Source organism: Lepisosteus oculatus, chromosome 13 (assembly GCF_040954835.1).
Source record: "Lepisosteus oculatus isolate fLepOcu1 chromosome 13, fLepOcu1.hap2, whole genome shotgun sequence".
Classification (NCBI taxonomy): Eukaryota; Metazoa; Chordata; class Actinopteri; order Semionotiformes; family Lepisosteidae; genus Lepisosteus; species Lepisosteus oculatus.
The window spans coordinates 14,858,832-14,884,783 of record NC_090708.1 but is presented as its reverse complement, the minus strand read 5'-3'; the positions used below and the strand labels follow the sequence as shown (position 1 = coordinate 14,884,783).

Below are 25,952 nucleotides of genomic sequence, written 5' to 3'. Positions count from 1 at the left end.
GTGCATGTTTGTGTCTGCGTGTGCCCAGCGATAGATTGGCATCTCATTCTGGTCACGTCCGGCCTTGTGCCTGTTGCATGCTGGAATAGACTCGGGCTCCCCCGCCGCCCTGTATTGGATCATGCAGTTAGTTAATGGATGGATGGGTATTTATTGATACCATTCTCTATGCGTAGGTAAGGAATAGTCTATACATTGTCTAAGAATAATTTTCTTTGCCATTAAGGGAAAAAAAAAACGTTTTCATCTGTTATCAATCTGATCAAACACACACATTTCTACATGAAAACAAAATACTTTCTTAAAGTATTTATGTTAATGTTTTGTTTGAATTTCATCCAAAATGTTGGTGTTATCAGACTATATGTCCATCTTTATACAGTATGTTGCCCCCCTTTACAGTTCTACCCCTGCTCATCGACTGTTTCTAGTCTGTTACAGGCTTGGTTTTCTCTAATCTAATCTGCAATCAAGCCTTGATAGCCGTCTGAAAACTTGATTTTGGAATTACCCTTGGGGACCCAGACCTTGGGACGATTAGATGAAACACAGCCCAGCTCTTCCGGTGACACTTTAAAGTAAGCAAATCAGAACTGGGCAGTCAGGCGGCATGCTTAAAAATGGGTTCAAAAAACATTCACTTGTTAGTAAGTTTGTGAAAACAGGATTCAATATACTGTACAGTACCTTGCATAATTTATAGGGGTACCTCATCTTTTTAACATTACACTGAAAGTCCTGAAATTAAAGGGCTGCACCGTAGCCAGGTTTCTACCGAAAGGAAAGAACTAAAAAATCTTCTTAATGAAAAGAAATGGGAGGTATGATAAATTATGTAAATGGGAGGTATGATAAATTATTAAAGTGCATTTGACAAAAAAAATTAAAGTATGAAATTGACAATTAAAGGTACAGTTGTTCTTTAATATAAAAAACAAGGCAGTCACTGTCACTTAATAAAATATTGAGATCCTAAATTTAAGCTGTGAGCTGAAACTGAATTGGAAGCTTTTGATTAGCTGACTGAGATGAGAGGAGAGATCTTCCTTGTTCAAGCCAAAAAAGAAACTAATCCATATGCTAGGTTGAACTCTTCAGTCCTACTGGAGTGCATGTACTGATTACTAACCAGTAGCTTTTACCACAGTAAGACTAGAGGGTTATGAAGCCGATGGCAACATTGTGATCAGCAGGAATAGGGGAGCAGTGTAGTGGGAAAGCGACAAAGCAGAAGGTTTACTTGTACCTGTTATAATACAAGTCATACCCTTCGCTCTCCCTGGGGGATTGTTAAGTAACAGCTGGTCCGCCATCCCAAAAAAACAACTTTCACATGCACACAGGATGTACACAGTAACAATTGGAATCTGCGACCAATTTCCTAACGCACTCACCCAAGCCACAGAGAGGGAAGTGCCAGTGACAGTTCTATTAATAAAACTTCTCTAAGCCCCAATTATCAGGGCTCTATTAGATGGCTTGGGAAAATGTCGCTTGCAGGAAAGACGTAGAGCTATTAAAGAGCTGGTCGGTGAAGGACTCCCCAGATGGGAGTAGGGCAGTGCCTTGAGTACAGATTGTGGGGGCTGAGCTAAGAAACTGATGAAGAGATAAACCAGCTCTACAACCCACATGTGTGCAGAGTCAGCTTGCGATTTACTTGCCCAGCGAACTTACATAAGGTCCGTTCATCTCCAGAAAGCCAGAGAACTCTGACAGTGTCTGTTGCACCACCGGAGCACTTACCTTTCCTCACGATAAGGTAAAAGCATTTTTCTCAAGTGCAAGAGGTATTTCTGAAAGTGCTGTTTTGGGTTGATGTTTTTTTAATTTTGTTTCACTTCATTTGGAAAATAGTACAATACAAAAAATTACCAAAAACAAAAATTAGGAACTCTCAAGAAAGAAACAAGATTTTTGTTTAGTATGCAATTAACAATTATTTTTAAATGCTAGTAAAAGATGGAATATTCTTCATGAAGTAATGATTGCCTGTGTATTGTGAGATACTGGTGTTCTGACTGTCTCTTTTTATTCAACAGGACATACGTCTTAATATGTACTTGTCTTTCAATATTTGATGTGTTGTTGGGAGCAACATTTCTTCTGCATCAGGTAACAGAATGCCTAATTGCTTGTTTCTTTTTTCTAAACTTTATTTTCTTTACTCTATAAAGCACGCACTGTATGCAAGTACAATAAATTCATGCTTTTTGTACCCTGTCAATACACTTCTGATATGATTCAATAATAGAAAATATACGCCACTAATAAATCCCATACTGTATGTGCTTTAACATAAACATTTAAGGCGAGGTTAAATATGCTGCTCAAAGTTTATTAGATTACCGGATGGAATGCCTCACATTTGGGGCTCAATTAGGGATGGAAGTAAAATCTGTCAGGGGTGGCTCTCTGTCAGACAAAGTAGAAGGACACTGTAGCTCTACAGATGTACAGTATTTACTTGAGTTTGTACTACTGTTCTCCAAACACAGAGAACATGTTCATGGGAACTTTAAAGAGAAAAACATAGAAAATGTATCCATAATTTTAGTTATGAATTATTCATATGGGAGTTTTAAAAGTTCTATGCTCCAGAGCATTATATGTTCTTAATTTGCTGATTTGAGTTCGGAACGTGCCAATCTAGAATATATAGGTATGGAAAATGTATTTTTCTCAAATATAGTTTTGGAATTCCACACGGGCTTTATTTGGCAGAGGAATCTTGGAGCACCTTTGCATATTAAAATGCTTGCAAAATTACAGTATGTATGTCCTCCTCCGATATGAAAATAACAAGTGTCCATCTAAAATTGTTTCATTTTGTCTAAGTTATTTTCTGGATATCAATTACCTTGAGACACAAAGCATTGTGCAATTGTTTTATTATGTAATTTTAGGTAAAAGATAGAGTCTAATGCTTTTTAAATTATGTTTTCTTTACTTGATTCTGTCTTTTTTTGTCTCTCTGGGAACAGCAGTCTCATTTGTTTTGGTAAGAAATAGTTTTTTTTTTAATTGTTTTACATCAGTGAGGGAACAAAACATACATAGCAGAGCTGAGAGATGCTAGATCCCCCCCAGTGAATAATGTCTTTTTTATGATCACTACAGTCTGTTGCACTTTAGGAACATAGTTAAATCCCACTGCGTCCTAGTAGAATCTGCTTTCTCTAACACAGAGGTTGCAGGCTTGCTCTTCTGAGCTATAATTTATTTAATAGTGTAAGTTCAATCTGTGGTTCTAATGTAGAAAAACTGGATCTTTTTCTTGTACACATTTCCCCATAATTTACACAACAAACATAAACCTATTATTAAATATTATGTCAAGGTTTCTTATACATAAGGATATAGTAATTTAGTTTTACTAGTGTATCTAACCATATTTTGTATATTGTGTTTCATTTTTGGATACTTGCATCTGCTGATGAAAGTTAATGTCTTCATATGTTTATGACTGAATTGTCTGGCTGCCATATGGTGCTTTCAATAACAACCGGCACTCTTGAACCTGGCCAAATTACTTTGTAAATAAAAAAATCTATATTCCGCTAGCTAGGATCCTCACATTCTTAGGTTTCATAGCAATTTCTGAACTAAAGGTGGAAAAAATGCCTGTGGAATTCATCAGTTCGGCTTTTTACAGCTAAATAATACTTTAATATAGGGTAAATGATACAACATATACAGTATTTCTAAACTGGCAATACTGTAAGTTAACTTCTCCTGTGCATGAGATTTAAAAATAAAGAGCAGTTATGTCTTGGTATCAATACTTTAGTGCATATTTTGGTTATTAAACTAGAGCTTTATGAGGATTAATCATTTTCATTATCCCAACAGATTTTAAGAAATTCATACTTCAGTAGATTTAAGGAATGTTGTCTTATATAGTCTAATATCAACAGAATAGTCCAACTTTTCCAGGTACTGATTTTGTTTTAACCTTGATAAATACAGTACTACACATTTTCAGGATTACATTTAAAACGTTCAAGAAACCAAGAGACTTCTAAAAAGAGGAAAATGGAGTGATTATTTTATAAGAAAGTACTTTTTTAAAAATGCATTGTATTTGCCATTATAAAATGAGCATTTACTACATTTTATAATTGATATTTAGTATTCCTTTGTTACTTGATGTGATGAGATCTTGAAAAGAGACCTTTAATTCCTTTTTCACAAATTGAGTACCCTCTTAATGGTTTAAAACATTGGGCCACTCCATGCAGACATATGAAGTAATTGCAGCACTCATGATACTCCATAGACACTTTATGCAGCTACCGTACATTAATCACAACGTGAGAAATGTACTAGTCTAAATTAAAAGGGAACTGCAGTTCCAATTTCTCAGACCAATAATTCTCAGTAACAAAATAAATTCATTGTCTGTATCACATCATTTTACAAATTCCAAATTAAGCACAAAATCATGAACTTTTAAAAAAAATACTGTAAGTCGCCATGGTGTTGTAAACCGAGATGTGAAGCGGCCCTTCGTGCTCACTAGTCTCTGTAGTGACTAATGTAAATGTACTGTATGAGCAAATAACTACAGGTAGTTCAGCAGACATTTCACTGCAAAAATGTTCCAACGTGATCTGCATGCAGAGTATGGCGCTGCGCATAGCTGGATATTTTGTCACTTTTATGATGTATTGGGGGGGTTTAGAAGTTACTGTGTGCATTTTACTGTATTGTGGTTTGAAATGCACTCATCAATGCCGACTCTTTCTAACCCCAAAATTTAAAAAAATAGCATTACAGTTTTCCTTTAAAACAGCTTGGGATGTTTTGGCAATCTAAAGTCAGCAGATCGGACCTTATCTACTAATAATTAGATCTGTAGATTTGGAGAGGTTAAAATTCATTATCACTTCTTTTTTTATTTAATTTTTCTTTCTTTGCTCTAACACCAACCATTCGATAATTTACATGATGCAGTCATTCAGTCATAGAAAAATTGGGGCTTTGTTGCTTTATCCCTGAACGGAGCATTAATCTCTAGAGGTTAAGTAGGGCCCTGTAGTAAAAGTAGTCATTTTCTGCTCGCTGTCAAGCGTCTGCCTGGCTTCCAGTATTCTGTCATTTTATGATTACGCAATGAAGTACATAAGTCTTAACCACAATTCTAACCTTGGCCTGAGTAACATAAAACATTTTTAATTGGAAAAAATGCATGCTCTGAATGTAACTTCCTGTGTTTTTATGTATTTGCAGCTTCTGGGTCTTATAACATTCATTTTGTATGTTGTTTTATGTTTATTTTTCATTTCTTTCATTAGAAACATCACGAGGAGAACGGGAATGCTACGTACTGCAAACTTTGTTCCAGAGAGTGCTATATCTAAATTTGTAGCACACCAAAGAAAATTATAGACCTGTTTTTTAAGCATTGCTGTTTGTTTTTCTTTGATTTTTAGGGCCTCAAACATAACAAGTATTTGTGTTGCACTATTTCCTCACCTAACAAAAGAAAACAGAATAAAGGTAAGTAGATTATATAATTCTTACATATACATTTGCAGTGCTCTATCTGTGTACCTTATACCTAATTACCCTTTGTTAAGAATATTGAATAGAGGAATATGTTGTTTTTTTCCAAGCATTTTTCAAGCTGGAAATATAATATTACTGGTTTCTGGAAACACTATTAGGACATATAACACTGGAAAAAAAACATTAAAAATATTTTGCCTTACATTAAAACTGTATTGCATATTATTCCTTCTCTAGACTAATTCACAGCTCAGGACTGCTATAATCATTAACAAAACACTTTTACATCTGACTTGTGACATCTGTGTCATTCATTAATTGCAAAGTCTTGAGAGGAAACGATGTGATATTTCATGATTTTGTTGCCTTTGGCATATAACATCCTCTAGCTGCAATAATCCAGACATCTGCAACTAATATCTTTGTTAGTTTATGCAGGAAGTTATTTTGCAAAGAATCGATTTACCATGCAGACTAGCGCGCTTCTTCATACTAAGAGATAACAGAAGAACATGTGCAGTGGGGGTCAAGCTACCACACACTTACAGATGGCTATTGAATTTACAATATCAGACAACAATATAGCAGGACATTTTAAGGTGGTGTAAATAATAAGTGCAGCACCATGGCATGACAGTTAGTGCCTATGCCTGACTGTGCTCAGTTCCAGACTGTAGCACCTTTTGTGTGGAGACTGCTTGTTGTGTTGTGTCCATGTGCATTTCTGGTTTTCTCTCACCTTACAATGACACGCTCCAGTAGCATTGCTAATTTGAGTTTCCAAATGTCTCCCTGTGTAATGAGTGCACATTCCCTGCAATGGACAAGCATCCTATCCCACATGTATTCTCCCCTAGCACCCCAGATTTCCAGGACAGCCTCTGGGTGGCTGCAACCCTTACCAGGAATAAGCCGCTTAATGAGAATAGATGTATATAATACTGAGGTTAATGTTTATATCAGACAGCCAATTTTGCAGGATTTGTGATTGCCAATATGACCCAGAGGTCTGAGGAATTTAGATCTTGATTCCTACACTGTGAGGTCCACAGGTATATCACAACTCTCCTATGGCCATATCACAACGGTTCTACTATTTTTACATGTATGATGTAACAAGACCACGCTCACAAGCCCTGTCACGAATGTGGGCCCAACTAATACTCAGCCATTTCTCAGTCCACAGTGATTATTTCTTCTTCTGTCTTGAATTAATGCTACTGGAACCCACAAGGACTTGAAAGGGCAAAAGATGTCTGGAACTGCTCAATGACAGGCCCAGCTGCTGGCTGACTGTAGGGAGCTCTGTTGCCAGATAGGACAGTGAAACATAAAAATAATGTGATTGTTTCCTTTCATCCTGCTGGTGTCCTTTGGCAAGCCATGTGGTCTAAACACGCACTATGCTTCTAAAACTGCATACCTCACCGCCCAAGGACATCACTGATTACAGTTGATGGGGTCTGTAGGAAACATCCCTCGGCTGGGTGCCACTTAATTGCCAGGAGTGTGTTCTTGGGCATGAACCCTGTTCATCTGTCCCTGCATCAGACTGGTCTGTGGTCCCACACTGTTGTATTGTGAAGCCAGGAACTGTGTCTCAGACTGGAGGCATGGCTCACATCATTTTGATGCTGCTATGGCCCAATTAAATTCTAGATCTACAGTAGATCTCCTGATTTTGTTTAGTTCGTCTAACAACAGACTGAGTATTGCCTTTTTTTCTCATTCTGCTTCTTACAAAGTAATCAGAGACTATATTACACACATCTAAAGCCAATTAGAAAATGTCTAACTCACAGATCGGTGTGAACATCACAATACAAAATATCTAACAATTAATGTATTTTTTTAACTATACTACTTTATTTCAAACTAGTCATAGAACAAGACCATACTTAAATAATATTTTCTTACACCTGTACTATAGCTAAAAATGCAACACCTTTTAAGTTTTAAATGGAAATAGCTGCTGCAGACATTAAACAGTTATCTCTTTTAAAATATTTTTAAATACTTTCTGCAACAATCGTTTTATCTCTGGGAGTTCAAGTAGTGACAAAGTGGATGAAAAAACGGACAAAACACCAGATATCTCACAGCTTTTAGTGAGTCATAGATAAGGGTGAAATAGAATCATATAACAGAATACTTCCTTCTGTCTTTTTTCTTTTTTTTGTTCTCTTGACATTTAATGCACACGTTACCATGAACACCATTTTTTTCTCTCTTGTAAAGGGTGCAGAGAAATGAATCAAAAAGCGAATGTCTTTTATTCTCCATGGCATCAAACATAACCTTTGATTACTAGATACTGATGTGTGTGTCTGTTTAAAATGATTTATTCTGTGTTTTTCTGTTAATACTTACTACAAAGTATTGTTACAAATGGCTGGCATCAAGCTGCCAAATGGGGCTGACCTTAAAGATGTAACTCCTGTTGTTACTTATGAAAACTGTAAAGTAAAGCCCCAAGCTTTTTTTCCAATTTTTTTAAGGAACAACAATTAAATAACTCTGTAAACCTTGTTAGCGATAGATATTTACCCCAAAGGGGAAGTGTTTAATGGCATGTGTTTTTACAACAAAGGGGGTGTGTTTAATGGGAAGAGGTTGAGGTTTTGGATCTGGCATAAAGTAGTTGGCTGACACCTAGTGATCGAATGTTGCTACTGCAGCTAAATTGTTATGGAAGATTATGATGACCCACTTATCTGAGATAGTGTCAAATAACACATACTGTAATATACCAAAATTAAATTGTAATACGTTTTTTATACTTTATTTATCAAAGATACCTGTAATAACATCATGAAAATAATAATGCATTTTAAATTTAATCTTACAGTTTTGCCTTTTAAATTAAAATAATCCACAGCTTTGTGTTCATTATTCCTGTTATGAAAAATAAATCACTAAAGTGAAATCTAAACTCATCTGATGAAATTACAGTAGGCCAATATTGCCATATCTATAAGAGAATAAAATTCATATACAGGGAAGGAATAAAGCTGTAGTTGCATTGTAAGTTCATCCACTTTGTGTTGTGTGTCTAAAAGCCGTTCTACAAATTATAGAACCAGAAAATCATTTTTTTGTACTCAGATATACATGAAGAACCATTACCTCATGGAAGCTCCTACCTAAAGCTTTGGAGGAGTAATGACAACGAAGCATTTTTCACCCAGGTGTTATAAATCATATTCATTACCTTTTAATTGCTGTTTGCTATATTTACTGTATATCTTAAGCAAACACCTGTTTTTGCATTTTGGCTCACAAATCCCTCCTCCACGTGATCTTCACCTTTGCCTCTGCTCCTCACTCTGAATAGGGGCCCAAGTCTATGTTACAGTATATCCAGGAGCCTGCCCCTTAAACAAGCAAGTTGAGCCAAAACTTATTTAGACATACTGAATAAACATTCACTAAGCATCTAATACTTGGGTTTAACTATTCTTTGTGAAATACACTTTAATTGGTTCAATTAGTTCGATCAGTAGTAGTTCAAGGTCATAAGCAAAAGGATATCTTATTTAATTCCCAGAAACAGCTCCAAATAACAGGTTGAGGAAACACTTTAAAAAGAATAGTGGAGAAAAGGCATGTGTTGTAAAATTATACAACATCCAAGTTTTTCTCAGGAATTCCTACTGCCCTCAAGGACAATTGTATGTTATAGGGATTATTCCTGAACAGTTTTGCCTAGGTTTTTCTTCGCACATACTGTACACACACAAAAGTCCACAAAAAGTTTATTTCCAGGAGAAAGCTCTCAAGCAGATTGGATTTTCTCACATGTAAAAGGTAGCTGCTCCAAACCGCATGGCAATTCTGTTTATTTAGGTGTTTGATAATCAACTATTCTCAGGCAAGGAGATGGTGTGAACATGACATGGTTCTCCTACTGTGTCCTTTTACAGTACAGGAACCGCAATTTTCCTTGCTTTCCTAATACAAATATACAGTATGTACTGCATAATACAAATGCAGATACTCTTGGTATTATACATGTAGTAGTATAGTGTTTTGTTTCATATGTGTTAAAAATTACATTCAGAAACAGGATAGACCATAACATCAATTTACTAAAGTGTTACTTACATTTTACATGTTCTTATGACAGTATTATTTAATTTTTGTAAAATAACACCATGAGTGCATTACTCAAAAAAGAGAAAAAACAGACAAAGTTTCCTGCTTTGTGATGGTTCTCTGACGGTTTTATTCTATATCATACATATCTTTGTATAGTTTACCCACTATTCCAACAGTTTTGTAGTGCTTTAAACATTTCCGTATTTGTAACATGGTACCATAAACCATAGTGAGGATTAGAAGTGTAGGTACTATGAAGTGTTAGAGTGGAAGAAACCATACCTCTGACTAAAACACTAAGCTATTTCTTTTTTAAATCACTTTGAAACTCAGTGTGTAGATGAAATTAATTCCAGTGTTATACTTAAACTACTGAGATTTGGAACACTTCTTTCCTAGTCCTAATTTATTCTGTGGTATCGTCTCTTTTAAGACAAATTGAAGTTTTCTAATGATACCAATATTCTGAATAAGGAAATGAATAATTGTAAATCCTGTAATGCAACAATTTAGATCCACTGTTTTATTTCACATTCCAGCATTTTAAATGAATTAGTATATGAGGTTAATAAGATTTAAAGCCATTTCCAAAGGGGTTTTCAGCCTGTAAGTTTAAGCAGTGTATTTTAAAATATATACTTAAAAACATAAACAGCATTATTATGAGGCTCATGATCACACTGAAATTTGGTGTTACAGAAGAGAATTTCTTTGACATTTTTCTTGTGTTCTTTGTAGGAGTGCTTTACAGCAGACCTCATACCTGGAAGCAAAAGAGACGACATATCACTCATCTTTGAAGAACCTTTTTTTGCCTTAATTCTGTAACGAAATCCCTATCGGTTTAAAGGATAATGGAGAATACTACACAAGTACCAAACATCACAGTGAATTGCACATCATCCGGGAGGCATGCCTTTCTCTTTATTCTGATTCCTGTCATTTACAGTTGCAACTTTGTTATTGGCATAGTGGGGAATGGCTTGGTGGTCACTATCATTTATTGTTACATTAAATTAGAAACAGTCGCCAGTATCTTCATACTGAATCTGGCTTTGTCCGATCTCACGTTCCTCATCACTTTACCTCTGTGGGCCACCTACACAGCCTTGGGTTATCACTGGCCTTTTGGCAGCTTCCTGTGCAAAGCAATCTCTGGTTTGGTGACGTTCAATCTGTACAGCAGCGTATTTTTCCTCACCTGCTTGAGTATTGACAGATACCTGGCCATCGTTCATCCCGTTAAATCTCGTCCAAAACGCACCATATTTTACGCCCGCGTAACCTGTACTCTAATCTGGATCCTTGCGTTCCTGATGAGTGTGCCAAATATGTGCTTCCGTGACGTTTTCTTTATGAAAGACCTCAATTTAACTGTGTGTGGCCTTTTGTATGAGCCTAATAATACTAATCGCATTTTGGTTGGAATGAGTTTGATGAAAAGCATCTTAGGCTTTTTGATTCCCTTTGCGACCATCATAACCTGCTACTGCCTCATTGGAAAAGCCATTCTTGATGCCTATCACGTCCAGAAAAACAAGTCCAGAAACGACGAGGTTTTGAAGATGCTTGCTGCTGTCGTAGCAGCTTTTTTTGTGTGTTGGTTCCCGCACCAAATATTTCACTTCATGGACATTCTTGTTAACTTAAATGTCATACAGAATTGCAAAATAGTGGATATTGTTGACACCGCCATGCCATTTACGATTTGCGTAGCTTACTTCAACAGTTGCCTGAACCCTATTCTCTACAGCTTCGTGGGGAATAATTTCCGAAAGAATTTACTCCGCCTGCTGAAATGCACACCTCCACTAGTTGTGTCTCATCCAAGCCTTTCTAGCAAAACAAGTTCAATTTCCTATCGGGGATCAGAAATATTGCATTTAACAACAAATAAGGTTGTTTTGTGAGATGTAAGGTAAGTGATGAACATCCATCCATTTTCTAACCGCTTTATTCAAAACAGGGTCGCAGGGGGAGCCTATCTCAGCAAGCCATGGGCACAAGGCAGGACACAACCTGAATGGAATGCCAGTCCATTGTAGGGCACACACAGACACAAACACACACATACTCAAGCCAAGACCCACTTTTCCCAGATGCCAGTTAACCTAATGGTATGTGTTTGGACTGTGGGAGGAAGCTGGAGCATCCAGAAGAACCCCACACAAACACAGGGAAACATACAAACTCCAGATAGCCCACCAAGTCTGGAATTGAGCCTCCAGTGCAGCACTGCACTGGCAGCACTGCTGACCACCGCGCCAGTGTGCCACCCAGGTGGTGAACAATATTGCCTCATTATCTCTTTAGGGAAATTTAAGAGGGGCTGAAGGATTCAGACAAGGTGCAACTCAAAATCTCACATGAACATCTGATGGTAAACTTATTCCAGAATAATTGCTCAAATCAGTGTCTTAAACAAGTGATTTTCCTGCTGAAGAATTAAGATGCAGAAACACTCATAATGGTTCCTTCTGCACCATTGCAAGTAAAATATTTTTAAAACACTAAATGGACACATCAATGCGCAAAGAGTAGTATTAAGGCTCAGTAGCTAGGGGCCCCTTAATCTAGAAGAAAAGATTTGTCTTACAGCCTGTGTAGAGAAATCACAGTTCAGCAAAATATGCTGTAAAAATTCACATATTTCGCAATAGCCATGAATGAAATCTGTGCTGTTGCAAGTAGAGGAGAAAGTTAAATTTAAATAATATACTGAAACCATTGAATATATTTTTTAATGAAAATGAGAGCTATTTTGTTTTAGCACACTTTTTTTATTTTATATCCTAAAAACAGGAATGAGACTTTACCTGCAGAAAAAAATATTAACAAATATTGCTTCTGTTAATACGCCTAGATATAGTTAATGAGTGGGAGTCACATAATACACAATATCTACACCAGCCTCACCTCAGATGTTTGTTGCCCTGATGCAACTCAATGTTTTGAACTAGAAAATCTGGATAGTTTATTTCATGAGCAAATAGTCATTAACAAGCTCAAAAACAGCATTTCCAGAACCAGGAACAAAGTAATGCTCAAAAAAACATTTTTCCCAATGTATCAATTATAATACTTACACAAAAGTTCTGAGCCTAACCTCAGATCTTTATTTAAATGTTCCATAGGAGTTCTGTAAGAGTGGTGCCCCATAAAGGGAAGAACTTATTCTGGAAATAAATAATGGAAAGCAACCTGAGACACACAGACATTTATAACCTGAATGTTTTTAGGGTTTAAGGGGATGTTTCACACACTTTATTATGCTGAACAGTTTGCATTTTTACACTTTAGTATGAGTTAATTTTTTCCATCATACTATTAAGTACATTCTAAATCAAAATCTTGCAAAGTTAGAAGCTTGTCTTAAATTAATTTGTATTGTGTGGTATCTACAGAAATGTGTTATATGTGCATATAATTGTGGATTCGTTATAATTTAAATGGACCTACTGTATGTATCAACTCCTGTATTCAGCTAACGATTTAGTGGAAACCTGAGCTTTGACACTTGTTTCTTGCTGCATGGACTCTCTACTTAAACAACCCCAGCACATGTCTCGCCAAATGCTACTGACTGTGGGACATACAGTACCTTTTCTTAATGATAAAAGCATTTTAGTATGGATTTGGGACGTATGTTAATTTTGATCTACTGTTTTTTTGCATGGTCATTGATGCCAGTATTGGTTTTCTGTAATTGCAGCTGTCTGTGTAGTCATTACACTGGAGTGTCAATGGCGGGTTGTGAGGAACCGAGTATTCATACAGCCCCTGCCACTTAGACAATCCCATTTATTCAAATATGCATGTTTCAGCAATGAAGCCACACACCTAGTTTATCCTCAAGCCCCAGGAAAGCCTGTAGATAAAGTAACCTGGAAAGGGAAAGCTCAGTGGGTTAAAAGCCTTTTAAAAAAGAAAGAAAATCAAAAAGACCTTTTAAAAGCAGTCTTTCTGATACAAGGTAGCTAGCTCATTTTGTAACATACTATGTAGAACCAGGGGAAATACAATGAAATGCCAAAAGGCCACATCATAATCATGTCATTTCTGTCTAGTTAGACTGGTTGTGTGGTCTTCCTTTTTGATACTCCGCAGCTCATGTTCGTGGTGCTTAGACAGCACTCCATTGAAAGTTAATTCCCCTCTGACCCCCCTCCTTTTGAAATGGTGATACTATCAAGAGTCTGCTAATAGGTCTTGGTGAAAATGTTCATAATGTTCATGAAAAACTGGGAGCTGGCAGACTCCCGGTCCAAATCCAGACAAAGTACTTAATTATTAGTCTGTTTGGTGTTTGGATGATTGAGGTGATTTCCTTAAAATGCTCAGTTTTAAAACTAGGGGTTATAATGTACAAACATGAGTTACTGTTGTAGGCATTTTTAACAGTCATAAACTGCTGTAGACACAATGATAAGATAGTTTAATAATTTCTTGATATTTATATTACTGCCCACATCAGATAAAAGCTCAAATATGCCAATACTGTATGTCTTGACTAAATCTGATAGTGTCACATAAAAATACTACATAATTTCCAATTAATCTATCGGGTGTAAAGATAATTCCACATTATTTATTGTCCTTACTATAAATATTTTACTATCTTGTGTCATGTATCATAGTAAACACTTTAAATGAGTGGTATTGATACTTTTTCATGTGTTGTATTGTAAAAAGAGTTTGTACATGAACTGTTCAATAAAATATTTTTAAAAATAAATAATAAAATTGCACATGTGAACTATGGCTTTTGGTCTATACAAGGGAAAGATGATGAAATAATGGAATGAATCAATAAAAAACAAGAAAAAGTTGAATGAATGCAACAATTATTTGGAAAATCCTGAAAGCAATGAGTGCTGAATGGGCAGTAATCCATCCATCCATCCATTTTCTGCCCACTTCTGGTTGCAGGAGAGTCAGAACCTATCCCTGTTTGTAATCCTTCTTATGTCCTTAAGGCATTTTCATCGTGGGTAAAGGGTTTTTTGCTACTTCCATTTTGATGTATTTAATGTTTCATATACAGTACTTTCATTTTTTACAGTTATTTTGTTTATTGCATGTTGCCTTTGTTTTCATTTTAATGTATGACAATGTTTCAGAAATGACAAATATTAGTTTGCAGTACTACTTGCAGTAGTTATTAATTGATCTATTAGAGATGTACAGTGCTATTTAACTAAAAAAATATTCAGTATTCAGTTTTTCAGTATTCACATTTTTCAGTATTCAGTTCTGGGTGATTTGTGAGATAAGCAAAGGTCTGCTTTTGACTTTCTCAGGTAAAGATGACTGCATACACCCCTGTACACCCAGTGACTTTTGACCATGTCCACACGTTTCTTATTCAATTCCACCAAAAATATGTTTTCAACCTCAAAATGACCATGTACTCAACCCAGTTGAGTGATTAATTCTTCATGAAGTCACTCAACCAGGAAACATTGCAGCAAAGGAAAAGTGCATTAATAGAATAATCAATATTTATTCTAATGGTTACTTCAGTCTCCTTATGGAGTAAACTATATTATGGAAACAGAAGTTTTATTTTTTTATATAAGTAACAATCCTGTGGAAATCGTTTTTTACAGTACATTGTGTGGTATTATTTGTGTCATAAAATGGTAAGATGTGACTGCATGCAATTAAATAAGAAGAAATAATTACCAGCTTGGGTAAAATCATTCTCACTTTGAGCTGTGTAAGGGAAACTCACCTCACACAGTATCTCTGTCATCCCAAAGCCAGAGACTCTCAAGCTCAAATTCCTCTGTTTCCCAGCTCTAGATGCAATAGCGACTCTTGTGGTAGCCTATAGACTTCCACTGACAGTGATGATGAGACCACATTTCGGGCTGCCAGCTCTATGGAAAATGTTTTAATAATTAATGCCTCTTTCTTACTGAGTCCAGCTGGTCCACAAAGAGCTCTGTCCTGGGAAGAAGTAAACAATGGCACATTAAGAATCCTGAGAGATGAAAAGCTTGCACAACCATGGTCAGGAGAATTGCCATAAAACATCTTTATATGTAATAAACATAAAATTGCTTTTTACTATTTATGGGCACACTGCCAAAAAATAAATTTAATAACAAGGAATCAATTAGGCATTTGTTTTATTGTAAACTCCCATACTGAAGTGGGTTTACATCCTTAAAGATTGCACGATACAATGGTTTATTTTTAAACTGAATACATGTTTATACAGCATATATTACTGTATATTTGAGATATACAGTACAAACAAATTACCAGGACAAGCAGTTCCCAAGATCAACCATGTGGGGAAAAGAATATTCCAAAAGATAAATAAAAATATCTTGAATAGAAATAATTGCTTTATTTGTCCCATAAAATATCAGTCTAACAATATCCCTAGAATGGCTCGCAGCAGTGAACTGTGTTTGTGGACAATAATAAATAATTCTTAATCGTAAAGTTTGATTCTCATAAAAAGGTTTGTGGTATTTCACATTGTAATATTTCTGGTGTGCTATTACAAGGAGCTAACTGTTAGCAACTCAGTTTTAACAGCTGATCCAAAGTAAAAACCGGTAAGAAAACTGTTATATTGCAACCAGAACAGATTTTAACCTTGGCTCTTGATTTCACTCAGAAACACTGTGGTTGAATTGTGTGTGTGTGTGTGTGTGTGTGAGGGGGGTTATTGGTCAATAATTACTCTTGATAAAAAGATAAAACAAAACACATTACTCCAATGGAAAATAACAGGTGTTGAAACTCATAGGTAGCTCTGAGGGCATCACACTACCGTGGGAGCTAATTGGTTGATTCCGGTAGAGGAATGTGGTATATAAGGTACTGTATAAGACATGTGAAGAGCTTCTGACAGAATGGGCAACATGAAGGCACTTCTGCTCCTCGGATTTGTTGCAGTCTCTCTAGCAGTACCTTCGTCAAGAAGATTCGATGGGTATAATCCTCTCTGTACATCTGTACATATACAGTAAATGCTGTAAACTATGCAGTACCTTTGCTTGACGTAAGGTGATATGAGTCCATTTTTTGGTTTTGCAGAGAAAAGCTTTACCGTCTGAAGCCAGAAAATGAGGTTCACGTTGGAATAATTAAAGATCTAGCCAATAGGATTGAGGTATGTTTTGTACTGTATATACTGTAAAAGCTATTGTAAAGGTATGAGGTTTGATCTCTGCTTGTCCCCAGTTTACCAGCCAGCCTGGCCAGCAATGGCTTGTCATAACTTCTTCTCTCACTGGGGAGTCTCACCAGCAGGGTTTGCTCGTGACTGCAGAGGCAGACCTCCAGATACGTACTGTATAGATGTGCAAAGTTTGATTCTAACTCTCATGCATATGACGAAATTTCCTTGCATAATTGTGTTCCTCTTTTTATGTATTGCATTCCTGTTCCAAAAATATAGTTATCATGAAAGTAACAACTCTCAATATATTGCATATACTATATAATACAATACCTGCTGTAACTAATTTGCCTTTATTGACCCCAAGATTATAACATGGTGAAAGCATGGTGATGCATGTATAGGGATTGCAGAGATTCAGAGTAGAAGAATGAATAGTAAGATGAACACAAGCAATTCCTAACAAAAGCATACAATAAGGAGGGTAAATACAAGACAGAAATCCTTGGATTAGCTTTTGAAATGTTTTTTTATTGTCAATCTGCATAATTCTCCTTTGATTTCATTATTCAGATTGATTTCTGGAAACCTGGCTCTGCAGAGTTAGTAACTCCCAAATCTGAAGTCGATATCCATGTCAGTGCTTCACACTCGTCTCTTGTGGCGACCCTTTTACAACAAAGTGGAATGGAGCATGAGTATGTCAGTCACCATTAGACACAGATGGTCTAGTTTTGTTCATGGTCAAGAAGCTTGCATGATACTAAACAATGTGTTTTTCTTTTCTGTGTACAGAGTGCTGATTGCTGACCTGCAGGCAGCTGTGGAAAAGCAGTTTGACAATAAAGAGCGATCAACAATGACTTACAACTATGAAAAGTATAACACCTGGCAAAATGTATGAAAAGTCACATATTGTTAGGATGATTTCAATAAAGTCTCTTGTGGAGCCCCCAGTATAAAGTAACTGCTAACATTCTCTCCTGGTTTTCAGATTGAAGCATGGATGAGCAGCATCACAGCTGAAAACCCCACTTTGGTTTCAAGATCCGTGATTGGAACTACATATGAGGGACGTAAAATGCATCTTCTTAAGGTAGTTTATAAAAATCTTTTATTTGTTTCACACACCTGAAGAGTTCCTACACTGTATACGCCTTGTTCTCCAAAAGACAGAATTCCAGAATTTGCATGGTATTTTTTTAATTCAGGAAAATGTGTACTTGATTAAGACTGCAATAGTTATCAAAATTATAGCTCCTTTAAAAGTCTGCTTGTGAATAAAAAAGTGTTTGTCAATAAAAAAAAATACTTATCACAGATAATTAATTTTGATCAGCCTGTTGTGTAGGCATTTACCAACACCTTTGTAAGAAAGCTGCTCAAGGAGATTTATTATTTTTGTATTTTATACAAAGGGTTTCAAGATAGCTCACTTTCACTAAACTCCTGTAGGATAATGCTGTTATAGAAAACAACTGTGGATGGATGAATACTATACACAGGTTTGAATAAATATACTGTAGTAGTGTAACAGCACTGTCTACTTTCATCACAAGGCCACAAAACTACTCACTCTGTGTGTACCATTGCCAAGTATCAATTTAAAGATGCCTACCTTGTGCATCTTGTGCTTGTGCTACCTTGTGCAAAAGAGTTGAAACTGAACACTACAGAAACATGCTGGACGTGGTTTGGGATGAAATCCAGTAATAACTTCCTGAGTTGCAGCATCAAAGTGTTATTTTACTGTGCAATAATGCCAGGCTACAGACCATCGACACCCTGTGTGATTATTTTTCAGAGTTATGGCTAACACGTTCCACCTCACAGCCCTGACATGGAACCTAGTGATTTTTGAGTCTTTGGTCCCTTCATTAAGACAGTTAGAAACTGTAATCAAAGTCCGTCAGGAAGTGAAGTCTTGTATGAAAAACAGCTGTGTACCATGCCCTTCTTATTGCTGTACCACAGTACCATAGTGTGTAGTACCACAGCTGCTCTTGATACCTTATTTTGTAAACACCTTTGTTTATAGCCTATTGAAAAAAAAATGTTGTTGTTTTTTTGTTTTCTGAGAAGATTTGGAAAATAGAAGTTCACTCAGTCAGTTTTTGAACCTTTAGTAACTCAGATGGAAAATGTTTCCGAACTAAAAGAAAATCTTGAAAAGCACATTCAAATTGGCCAATCTTATCTCCACAGCTTGGCAGACGCAGCAGCTCCACCAAGCCTGCAATCTTCATGGACTGCGGAATTCACGCCAGAGAATGGATCTCTCCTGCTTTCTGCCAGTGGTTTGTAAAAGAGGTCTGCTACCGTAATAAACATGTCTGGCAAGCACCTTAGCGATATTATAAAACAAATATCTAATTTTGGTTGCAAAAGAAAAAAACTGTATGTTCTTCAGGACTAGTGTGAAATATTTTTTCGTTTCACCAGCTTGTGTTTCCTGTTTTCTTTTTCTGACTGGCTTTTCAACTTCTGAAAAACTGAGGGGTGAATAGTTTTATTCTGTACTGTATAAACTGTAGCAAACTGGTGATTAACCTGCAAGCAGACAACCAGCCAGACACAAATTGTTCTTAGTTATTAGCATCTTTCCAGTTTTCAGGTCTCAGATGTACTCAACTGAAATCCCTGTTCTGTTTGTTTAAAAAACACTTTCCTGGGCAAAAGTACAGTTTATACAGTGCTTGTGTCCCTGGATTAGAACACATACAATCTAAACATGTAAGAAAGCAAGAACTGTAAACAGTGTTGAAAAGCCAAGCTGTCATTAATTCACTAATATAACTGCCATTTTTAATTTCTTTCTGGCAAGACATTTAATTCATTAGTAAGAGATAAACTACCAAATAGAAGTGTTGTCCAGCTTTGATAAGATATATTGCCATGAGTTTACAAGGTTTGGTTCTGAGGGATCAACAATCTGGCTCTGGGATGACAAACTGAACTGACTGAGACTCACACACACATTAATGCCTAGTATACAAAACATAAAGATTCAACAAATAACTAGTGTACAAATGCATACAACACAATTATCAAACTAGAAGAGATTAACAGTTAAATCAAGTGATGGAAACAGATACAGTATGTCAGATCTTTATCCACTTGGAATGTACAGTAGTTTGTTGCAGTGGTGCAGAAGTAGGTGGTGGCACAGTGGCTGCTGGGATTGAATGGCCAATCATTCTAGTGGCCAATGTTTATACTCTAGTAGGGAGCTGATGTTTTTTATACTCTAGTAGGGAGCTGACGTTCCTACCAAACTATTGTTATAAATAAACATTACATTGCTGCTTAAACATTTTGACTCACTGAACATTCCAAAACAAAGCCTCACAGCATTTGCTAGTTTAAAATCATTAGCTTTATTTAGATCTTTATTAGAAGTACAGTTCTTCTTTATACAATGTACTGTATCAACTAATCATTTTTCTAAACATAAATGAAATACATTTGTTTGCCTGCTTTTCCATTCCAGGCTGTATCAACTTACGGCAGTGATGCTACCATGACCAGTCTGCTGAATAACATGGATGTCTATGTCCTGCCTGTATTCAACATTGATGGCTATGATTACACATGGAAGAGGGTAAGTCAGCAAATCAGAAAAACTTAAAAATCTCTCTGCTTTTACAGTACATGTCCATCTTCACTGAATTACAAAGATTTCTTAAATGTCATTTCAATAATTTATCAAGAGAAGATTCAGGAAATAAGGTCAAGTTATAAATTAGAGGGGGCTATTCGGCTCATATGCCTCATTTAGTTGGTCGCAGCTACAGTATTTGATCCAGGGATCTAGTCTGAAAGAAGCCAGGATGTTAGCTTCAACAACATGGCTGGGTAGTTGATTCAATACTCTCCCTACCTTGGTGGGGTAAGGGGTTAAATTACTATTAATGTAGCATGACATCAATTATAAAATCAAGACAGAAAGTGATTATTATTAACAAATGTTAAAATGCTAATTGTATCTACGGATTTAAAAGAAAATGAAATTGAAAGAAGGGTTCGAAATTCTACAAAGCACCATTTTACTATATTCCTATAACCTATGTTCCTAACTACTGTATATTTGGTTGATATATGGAACCAAAACTGTTGTCTGTCACAGCTGGAGACAACATGGCTCGTATTTCCTAATTTATTCATTATTGATTAAAGTTTCTATCGGGAATCGGCAAGTATTGTAATTGCTGTCGCCTCGGTCCTGCAGAACAGAATGTGGAGGAAGACTCGTTCAAGGGCATCCAGCTCTTGTTATGGTACCGACCCCAACAGGAACTTTGACGCTGGCTGGTGCAGTGAGTTCCTTATGGCTACTTCTAAATGTGAAGAAGGTTACATTCTAGGAGGAAAACATGAATCCAAATTGTTCATCAGATTGTTATAAGAAGCACTCTTTTTTTTCTTTTTAAAAATATACAGTGGGCTCTGTTGTAAAGATGATTATACTGCTTTTCCCAAGGGTACACTAGTTTAATAAAGGACTGAATATTCGCATGCACTTTCTGGAGTCATGTGTGAAAGAGCAAACATTTTACCCTCAAAATAACACAGGTTTATATACAGTACTTTATAAACAGCAATGAAATAGCTAAGATTATGCCTGTCGTGTTCAGTCCTACTCAGTGGGGGTGAAATCTAGTCATCACTTATGTGTGAAATCATGGAGATAATTATAAAGGGCTTGTGTGGCAGGAAAAAACACATTCCAGTAACCTATTTTAAAAAAATTAAAACTGAGATACAAAACAAGCAGGTCACACGAAGCATGCTACCCAACAGAAAGTCAAAAAAAAAATCTCCCCTTTCGAGGCAAATGGGAACTACAGCACAACACAATATACAATATATGTGTGCTGAGTGATAAATGGGACTCTTTATTATTTCAGCCACCGGAGCTTCAAGCAACCCGTGCAGTGACACCTACTGCGGCTCCAAACCAGAATCGGAAGTGGAAGTCAAGGCTGTCGCTGACTTCATTCGTCAAAACCGCTCCATCATCAAGGCTTATATAACCATCCATTCCTACTCCCAGCTGCTGCTCTTCCCATACTCGTACACTACTGCTCTGGTAGAAAACCACAGTGAACTGGTACGAGCCTACTGTACTACAGACGGCTTTCTATCATCTGTGACGGAAGGGCGGGCTAGGAAATGTAAACCAATACGTAAACGGGATCATTACAACTCATCGTTCTAACCTTTAAGCTTTGTCTAATAGTGTCAAAGCCTAAACAGGGTAACTGTGTAAAAAAAAATGAATATCAAGACCCACTGTAGTTCTAGTGAGACAAAGGGAAATTGAAAATTCAGATGAAAACCTTTTTCGATTTCTGAGCTGTTGGCCTTCTGTTTCTTTTCAGCTTGAGGTTGCAAGACAAGCCGCTAAAGCTTTAACCAGCCTTTACGGAACTAAGTACACTAGCGGTCCAGGAGCCACAACCATCTGTAAGTTCAAAAATATTCTTTTGTTGTGTTGTTTAACAAAGCAGTGTGTTTGAACCACGCTAATCATGTTGCAAGAACTCAGATGTCAACTGCCAATTTCTCCATTTATTACATTTCATACTGGAGTCTTTAAACCCATTTTAAAAGAAGAGGGTACAATGAAGATGTAGTTCAGTCTGGTGACAAACCATATTGAAAATAAATACAAATCCTGTTTTAAAATAAAGGTTTGGAGGATCTTAGATAAGGGTTAGATTTTGTGCTCCTGTGAAAACAAAATACATTTTCATTCTCTCGCTGCATAAACATAGCCCACAAGCACCTCGTCGTCAAAATCTCCTTAACAAGACAAGTTTGATCAATGTTGGCCTTTCTTGTTGACTTCTGTTTTCCACAACAACCAACCAATCAATCTGATCTCTACTCTCAAATCAGGACCCTTTAAGTTTAATTCTCTCATTATGAAAGAAAACTTTAAAGCAGTCACAGAAGGAATTAACAATCTTTACTCAGGATTACCATTTAAGATATATTATACTGAGGACATCTGAAGCAACAAATCTGTCAGACCCTTTATATTAGCTTAAAATGTCAGATTTGAAAGATTATCACTGTTCCTCCAGACCCCCAAAGTAGCAGTGTGTGAGAGAGAAGTCCGCTTGGATTTACAGGAGATTTCCAGAAGACATGTTCACAAAGGATGACTTAAGTCTCCTGTATGTACTTGCCTGAACTTCAGTCATCATGTAGATTTGTTGCTTAGCTGTGTACAGTATCTTAAGTTGAAACAACACATTTGCCCTTGACAACACATTTGAACCATAAGACCATGATAATGGCTACAAATGAGAGAATACCATTCAGCCATTCTAGCCCCATTAGTGCTAATTTGACTAATGTAACTCCACATTAGTCTCCATGCACTGTTTTTAGCATAAACATAATAATCATTCCACTGGCTACTTACATCACTGTTTTACAAACAAAGCTCCAAGGCTATATTAGTATCCTGAGTGTACTGAACAACTCTCTGAATAGTCAATTAATCACTTCTCCTCCTGAACACTTGTGGTTTTCAGACCCAGCTGCTGGTGGATCCGATGACTGGGCATACGACCTGGGTGTCAAATACTCCTACACCTTTGAACTCCGTGACACAGGACGCTACGGGTTCCTTCTTCCAGAGTCCCAGATCAGGCCCACCTGTCAGGAAACGATGCTGGCTGTCAAATACATTGCCTCTTATGTTCAGAACAATCCTTATTGATCCTACTTGAATCAAATGCATTACAAATAAAGAAAAAGAGAATACCGCATCATTGTTTTTAAAAATCCCTGGACCCACAGATACAGGATCAATCACTTTAGTAGCAAAAAGGAAACTCAGTTGCTTGTCAGTTGCTTTCAATATGTTTAAACAGGCTAGTTTTTATGTTGACACATCACTTGCATTGGACAATGTGGGGAAGCAATAAAAGGGAAAACAGATATTTAAGAAATAGTTAAAAGTGCAGAATTTAAGTAAAGATATTTAATTTTAAATTGTGTAATGTAGTGGTAACACCCTCTTTAGAAGGGTGTAAAAATATTTAGACACTCATTTATAAAATAATATTGCAACTCTGGATTCAACCCAGAGAATAAGTCTGACTGGTTAACAAAACTGAATCTTTGTGATCTTTGAATAGCTAAGAATATGAGGAAACCTGATAAAGGTATTCAAAATTCTCAAAAGCACAGACAAAGCCAACCTAATATTTTTTTTCAGAATCAACAATGTAAGCACTAACCAGAGCCCATGAGTGGGCACTAAAGCATTTAAAGCTAAGAAGAGCAGACAATCATGTATCCCCAGGGTTGTGGGAGTCTGGACAAAGCAGCAGAGCCATACTGTTGAATGTGGTACCCTGGCTCCTTGCAAGAAACATCTCATATAACTTTGTGGTTTGAAAATAAATTAAAAGCTTTCAACCACAAAAACAAACAATGTGTTGATCAAGTGAATATACCACATCACCACAAAGCAAGAACAATACTTGGAATACAGGAAATAATGGTAAGAAGCAGTAACATGAACCAAAACAATGTGAAATGAATCAAGTACGTTTTTGTCTCTGGATATTAAAATCTCAAACTAGACCCATAGTGAAGTCAATCTAATCTCAAAAAGGCATTTTAGCCTTTTCATTAAAAAAGGAGAAAGAAAACTGCTTTAATGGTTTTCATTATTTGAAACATTTTCAATGTGAGAATGTGCCTAAGATCATTGCTGTATGTTCAGATGGCAATTATTCATATGAAAACAGTCAGGCACCACTGGACATATCTTCTTCAAGGTGAACAAGCTGAAGGACCCAGTTCACTTAGAGTAAAGGGAAGTTAATGTACTGTAGGTCCATTGAGAGTTTTAAGCCTAGACAAGCAGTCAGAGCAAAAAAACAATAACACTGTAAGTGCCTGTTTTTTTAAACACACGAGGCTTTGACTATTACTTATTCCTTCTATTCTTGCTGTATTTTCAAGTCAGAACAAAAATGTTTTAACTGTATTTTTGTACAGCAGGTAAAGGGTCAGTGAGCAGCTTTGTAAATTTACATTAATAAATAAAGAAAATATTGCAAATTATTTGTCTCCTTACTGTACTCAGCTACTGTTCAGAAAGTGATCGATGGCAGGTATATTTTCATATGCCATTGCCCAGAAGAGGACTGAGCACTTTCAGGCTCTTAATGCATATAGAAATGCACATGAAGCATGCCTGTGATATATGGATTGAGCTTTCGAGGGGCTGAGTGCCTCATAGTTACATTTATAATTTAAAATTTACATCCCCTATTAGAGTATGGGGTACAGTTGAATCATAACCAGGGTGTTAAACTACAATTGTTTTTATAATTCCTTGTAAATAGGAAATTAAGAAATTGTTCTCCTATTTGAAATACTGTACTGAGCATGCAATTAAAAATAAGAAAAACAAAGTTTTTTTTGAATATTTAGTACTTGCAAGGTATGTTAACCCATACGAATATTCAAACTATACCATTATTCATGTCATAGCTTGAAAGTATTGAGGTAGTTGGCACTAATTTGGGTGTTGACTTGAGAACAAATGCGTTTCATCGCCTTTGTGTTCGTCGCCTTAAGTGTAGCAATAATGTTTTGGTACTATCAGGGACACTGTTAGGGACACTAGGTGGCGCCAGCAAAACAGCGAAGAACAATATCATGACGTATGGGCATTTTTTCAAACTTTGTTCTACGTTTTATTCATAAGTGCAGCTGAACAGTTTAATTGCGTCATTATAAAAATCGCATTATTTTAACTCCGCTACGATGCACCTGCTGAGGTTTCGGGTAAATGTATAAATGTGCAGAGAATTAACAGAGGTACATTATTAACGACAATCCTTCAAAACAATCCCTATTTCAGATTCTCTAAGAACAATGCTCGGGATCATTCCAGGAAAACTAAACTACTGTAAGAAAAATGAGGAACTAAGATTTTTTTTTTAAACATATAACAGATCTGATGCTGGGGGAAGCCGAATACATACTAAGTTCGTTTATCTAGATCCCACGAATAACGTATTCAAAGGAACAAGTAATAGGTTTATTCCATGCTGAAAAAAAGAAGAAAGAGAACACAACGTTTCGGCCGTGGAGCCTTCTTCAGGTGTCAACGTATTCAAAGCTTGCAACACACCCCGTGTTAACAACATTTAAAATGAATTCCGAA

The 25,952-nt window shown here is 36.4% G+C and overlaps 2 protein-coding genes across 5 annotated transcripts; both read left to right on the top strand.

The window, feature by feature from the left end:
• The first annotated feature begins 327 nt into the window (after positions 1 to 327).
• LOC102696402 (type-1 angiotensin II receptor) lies at positions 328 to 14,303 on the top strand. Of its 3 annotated transcripts, none has more exons than XM_015361051.2 (5): positions 328 to 578; positions 1,699 to 1,762; positions 2,043 to 2,115; positions 5,436 to 5,502; positions 10,348 to 14,303. In XM_015361051.2, the coding sequence occupies exon 5, from the start codon at positions 10,464 to 10,466 to the stop codon at positions 11,517 to 11,519; it is 1,056 nt and encodes a 351-aa protein (XP_015216537.2). In that variant the 5' UTR covers positions 328 to 578; positions 1,699 to 1,762; positions 2,043 to 2,115; positions 5,436 to 5,502; positions 10,348 to 10,463; the 3' UTR covers positions 11,520 to 14,303. The 3 variants fall into 3 exon arrangements, with proteins under 3 accessions (XP_015216537.2, XP_006637872.2, XP_069053684.1); XM_006637809.3 differs by lacking the exon at positions 328 to 578 and adding an exon at positions 2,985 to 3,001 and having other exon boundaries at positions 1,257 to 1,762; XM_069197583.1 differs by lacking the exon at positions 328 to 578 and having other exon boundaries at positions 1,257 to 1,762.
• A 2,187-nt stretch (positions 14,304 to 16,490) lies between these two features.
• cpb1 (carboxypeptidase B1 (tissue)) lies at positions 16,491 to 24,829 on the top strand. Of its 2 annotated transcripts, XM_006637808.3 has the most exons (11): positions 16,491 to 16,561; positions 16,666 to 16,741; positions 17,324 to 17,448; positions 17,546 to 17,648; positions 17,745 to 17,846; positions 18,956 to 19,060; positions 20,241 to 20,351; positions 20,979 to 21,066; positions 21,658 to 21,860; positions 22,132 to 22,216; positions 23,296 to 24,829. In XM_006637808.3, exons 1-11 carry the CDS (start codon positions 16,491 to 16,493, stop codon positions 23,481 to 23,483), a joined length of 1,257 nt encoding a protein of 418 aa, XP_006637871.2. In that variant the 3' UTR covers positions 23,484 to 24,829. The 2 variants fall into 2 exon arrangements, with proteins under 2 accessions (XP_006637871.2, XP_069053744.1); XM_069197643.1 differs by lacking the exons at positions 16,491 to 16,561; positions 17,324 to 17,448 and having other exon boundaries at positions 16,668 to 16,741.
• Positions 24,830 to 25,952: the final 1,123 nt, after the last annotated feature.

Excerpts from the sequence above, each read along its gene's own strand:
- LOC102696402 (XM_015361051.2), top strand. The coding sequence starts at position 10,464 with ATGGAGAATACTACACAAGTACCAAACATCACAGTGAATTGCACATCA.
- cpb1 (XM_006637808.3), top strand. The coding sequence starts at position 16,491 with ATGAAGGCACTTCTGCTCCTCGGATTTGTTGCAGTCTCTCTAGCAGTA. Across the intron at positions 16,562-16,665 it reads TCGTCAAGAAGATTCGATGG|AGAAAAGCTTTACCGTCTGA; the intron begins GTATAATCCTCT and ends TTGGTTTTGCAG. Across the intron at positions 17,847-18,955 it reads GTAAAATGCATCTTCTTAAG|CTTGGCAGACGCAGCAGCTC; the intron begins GTAGTTTATAAA and ends TTATCTCCACAG.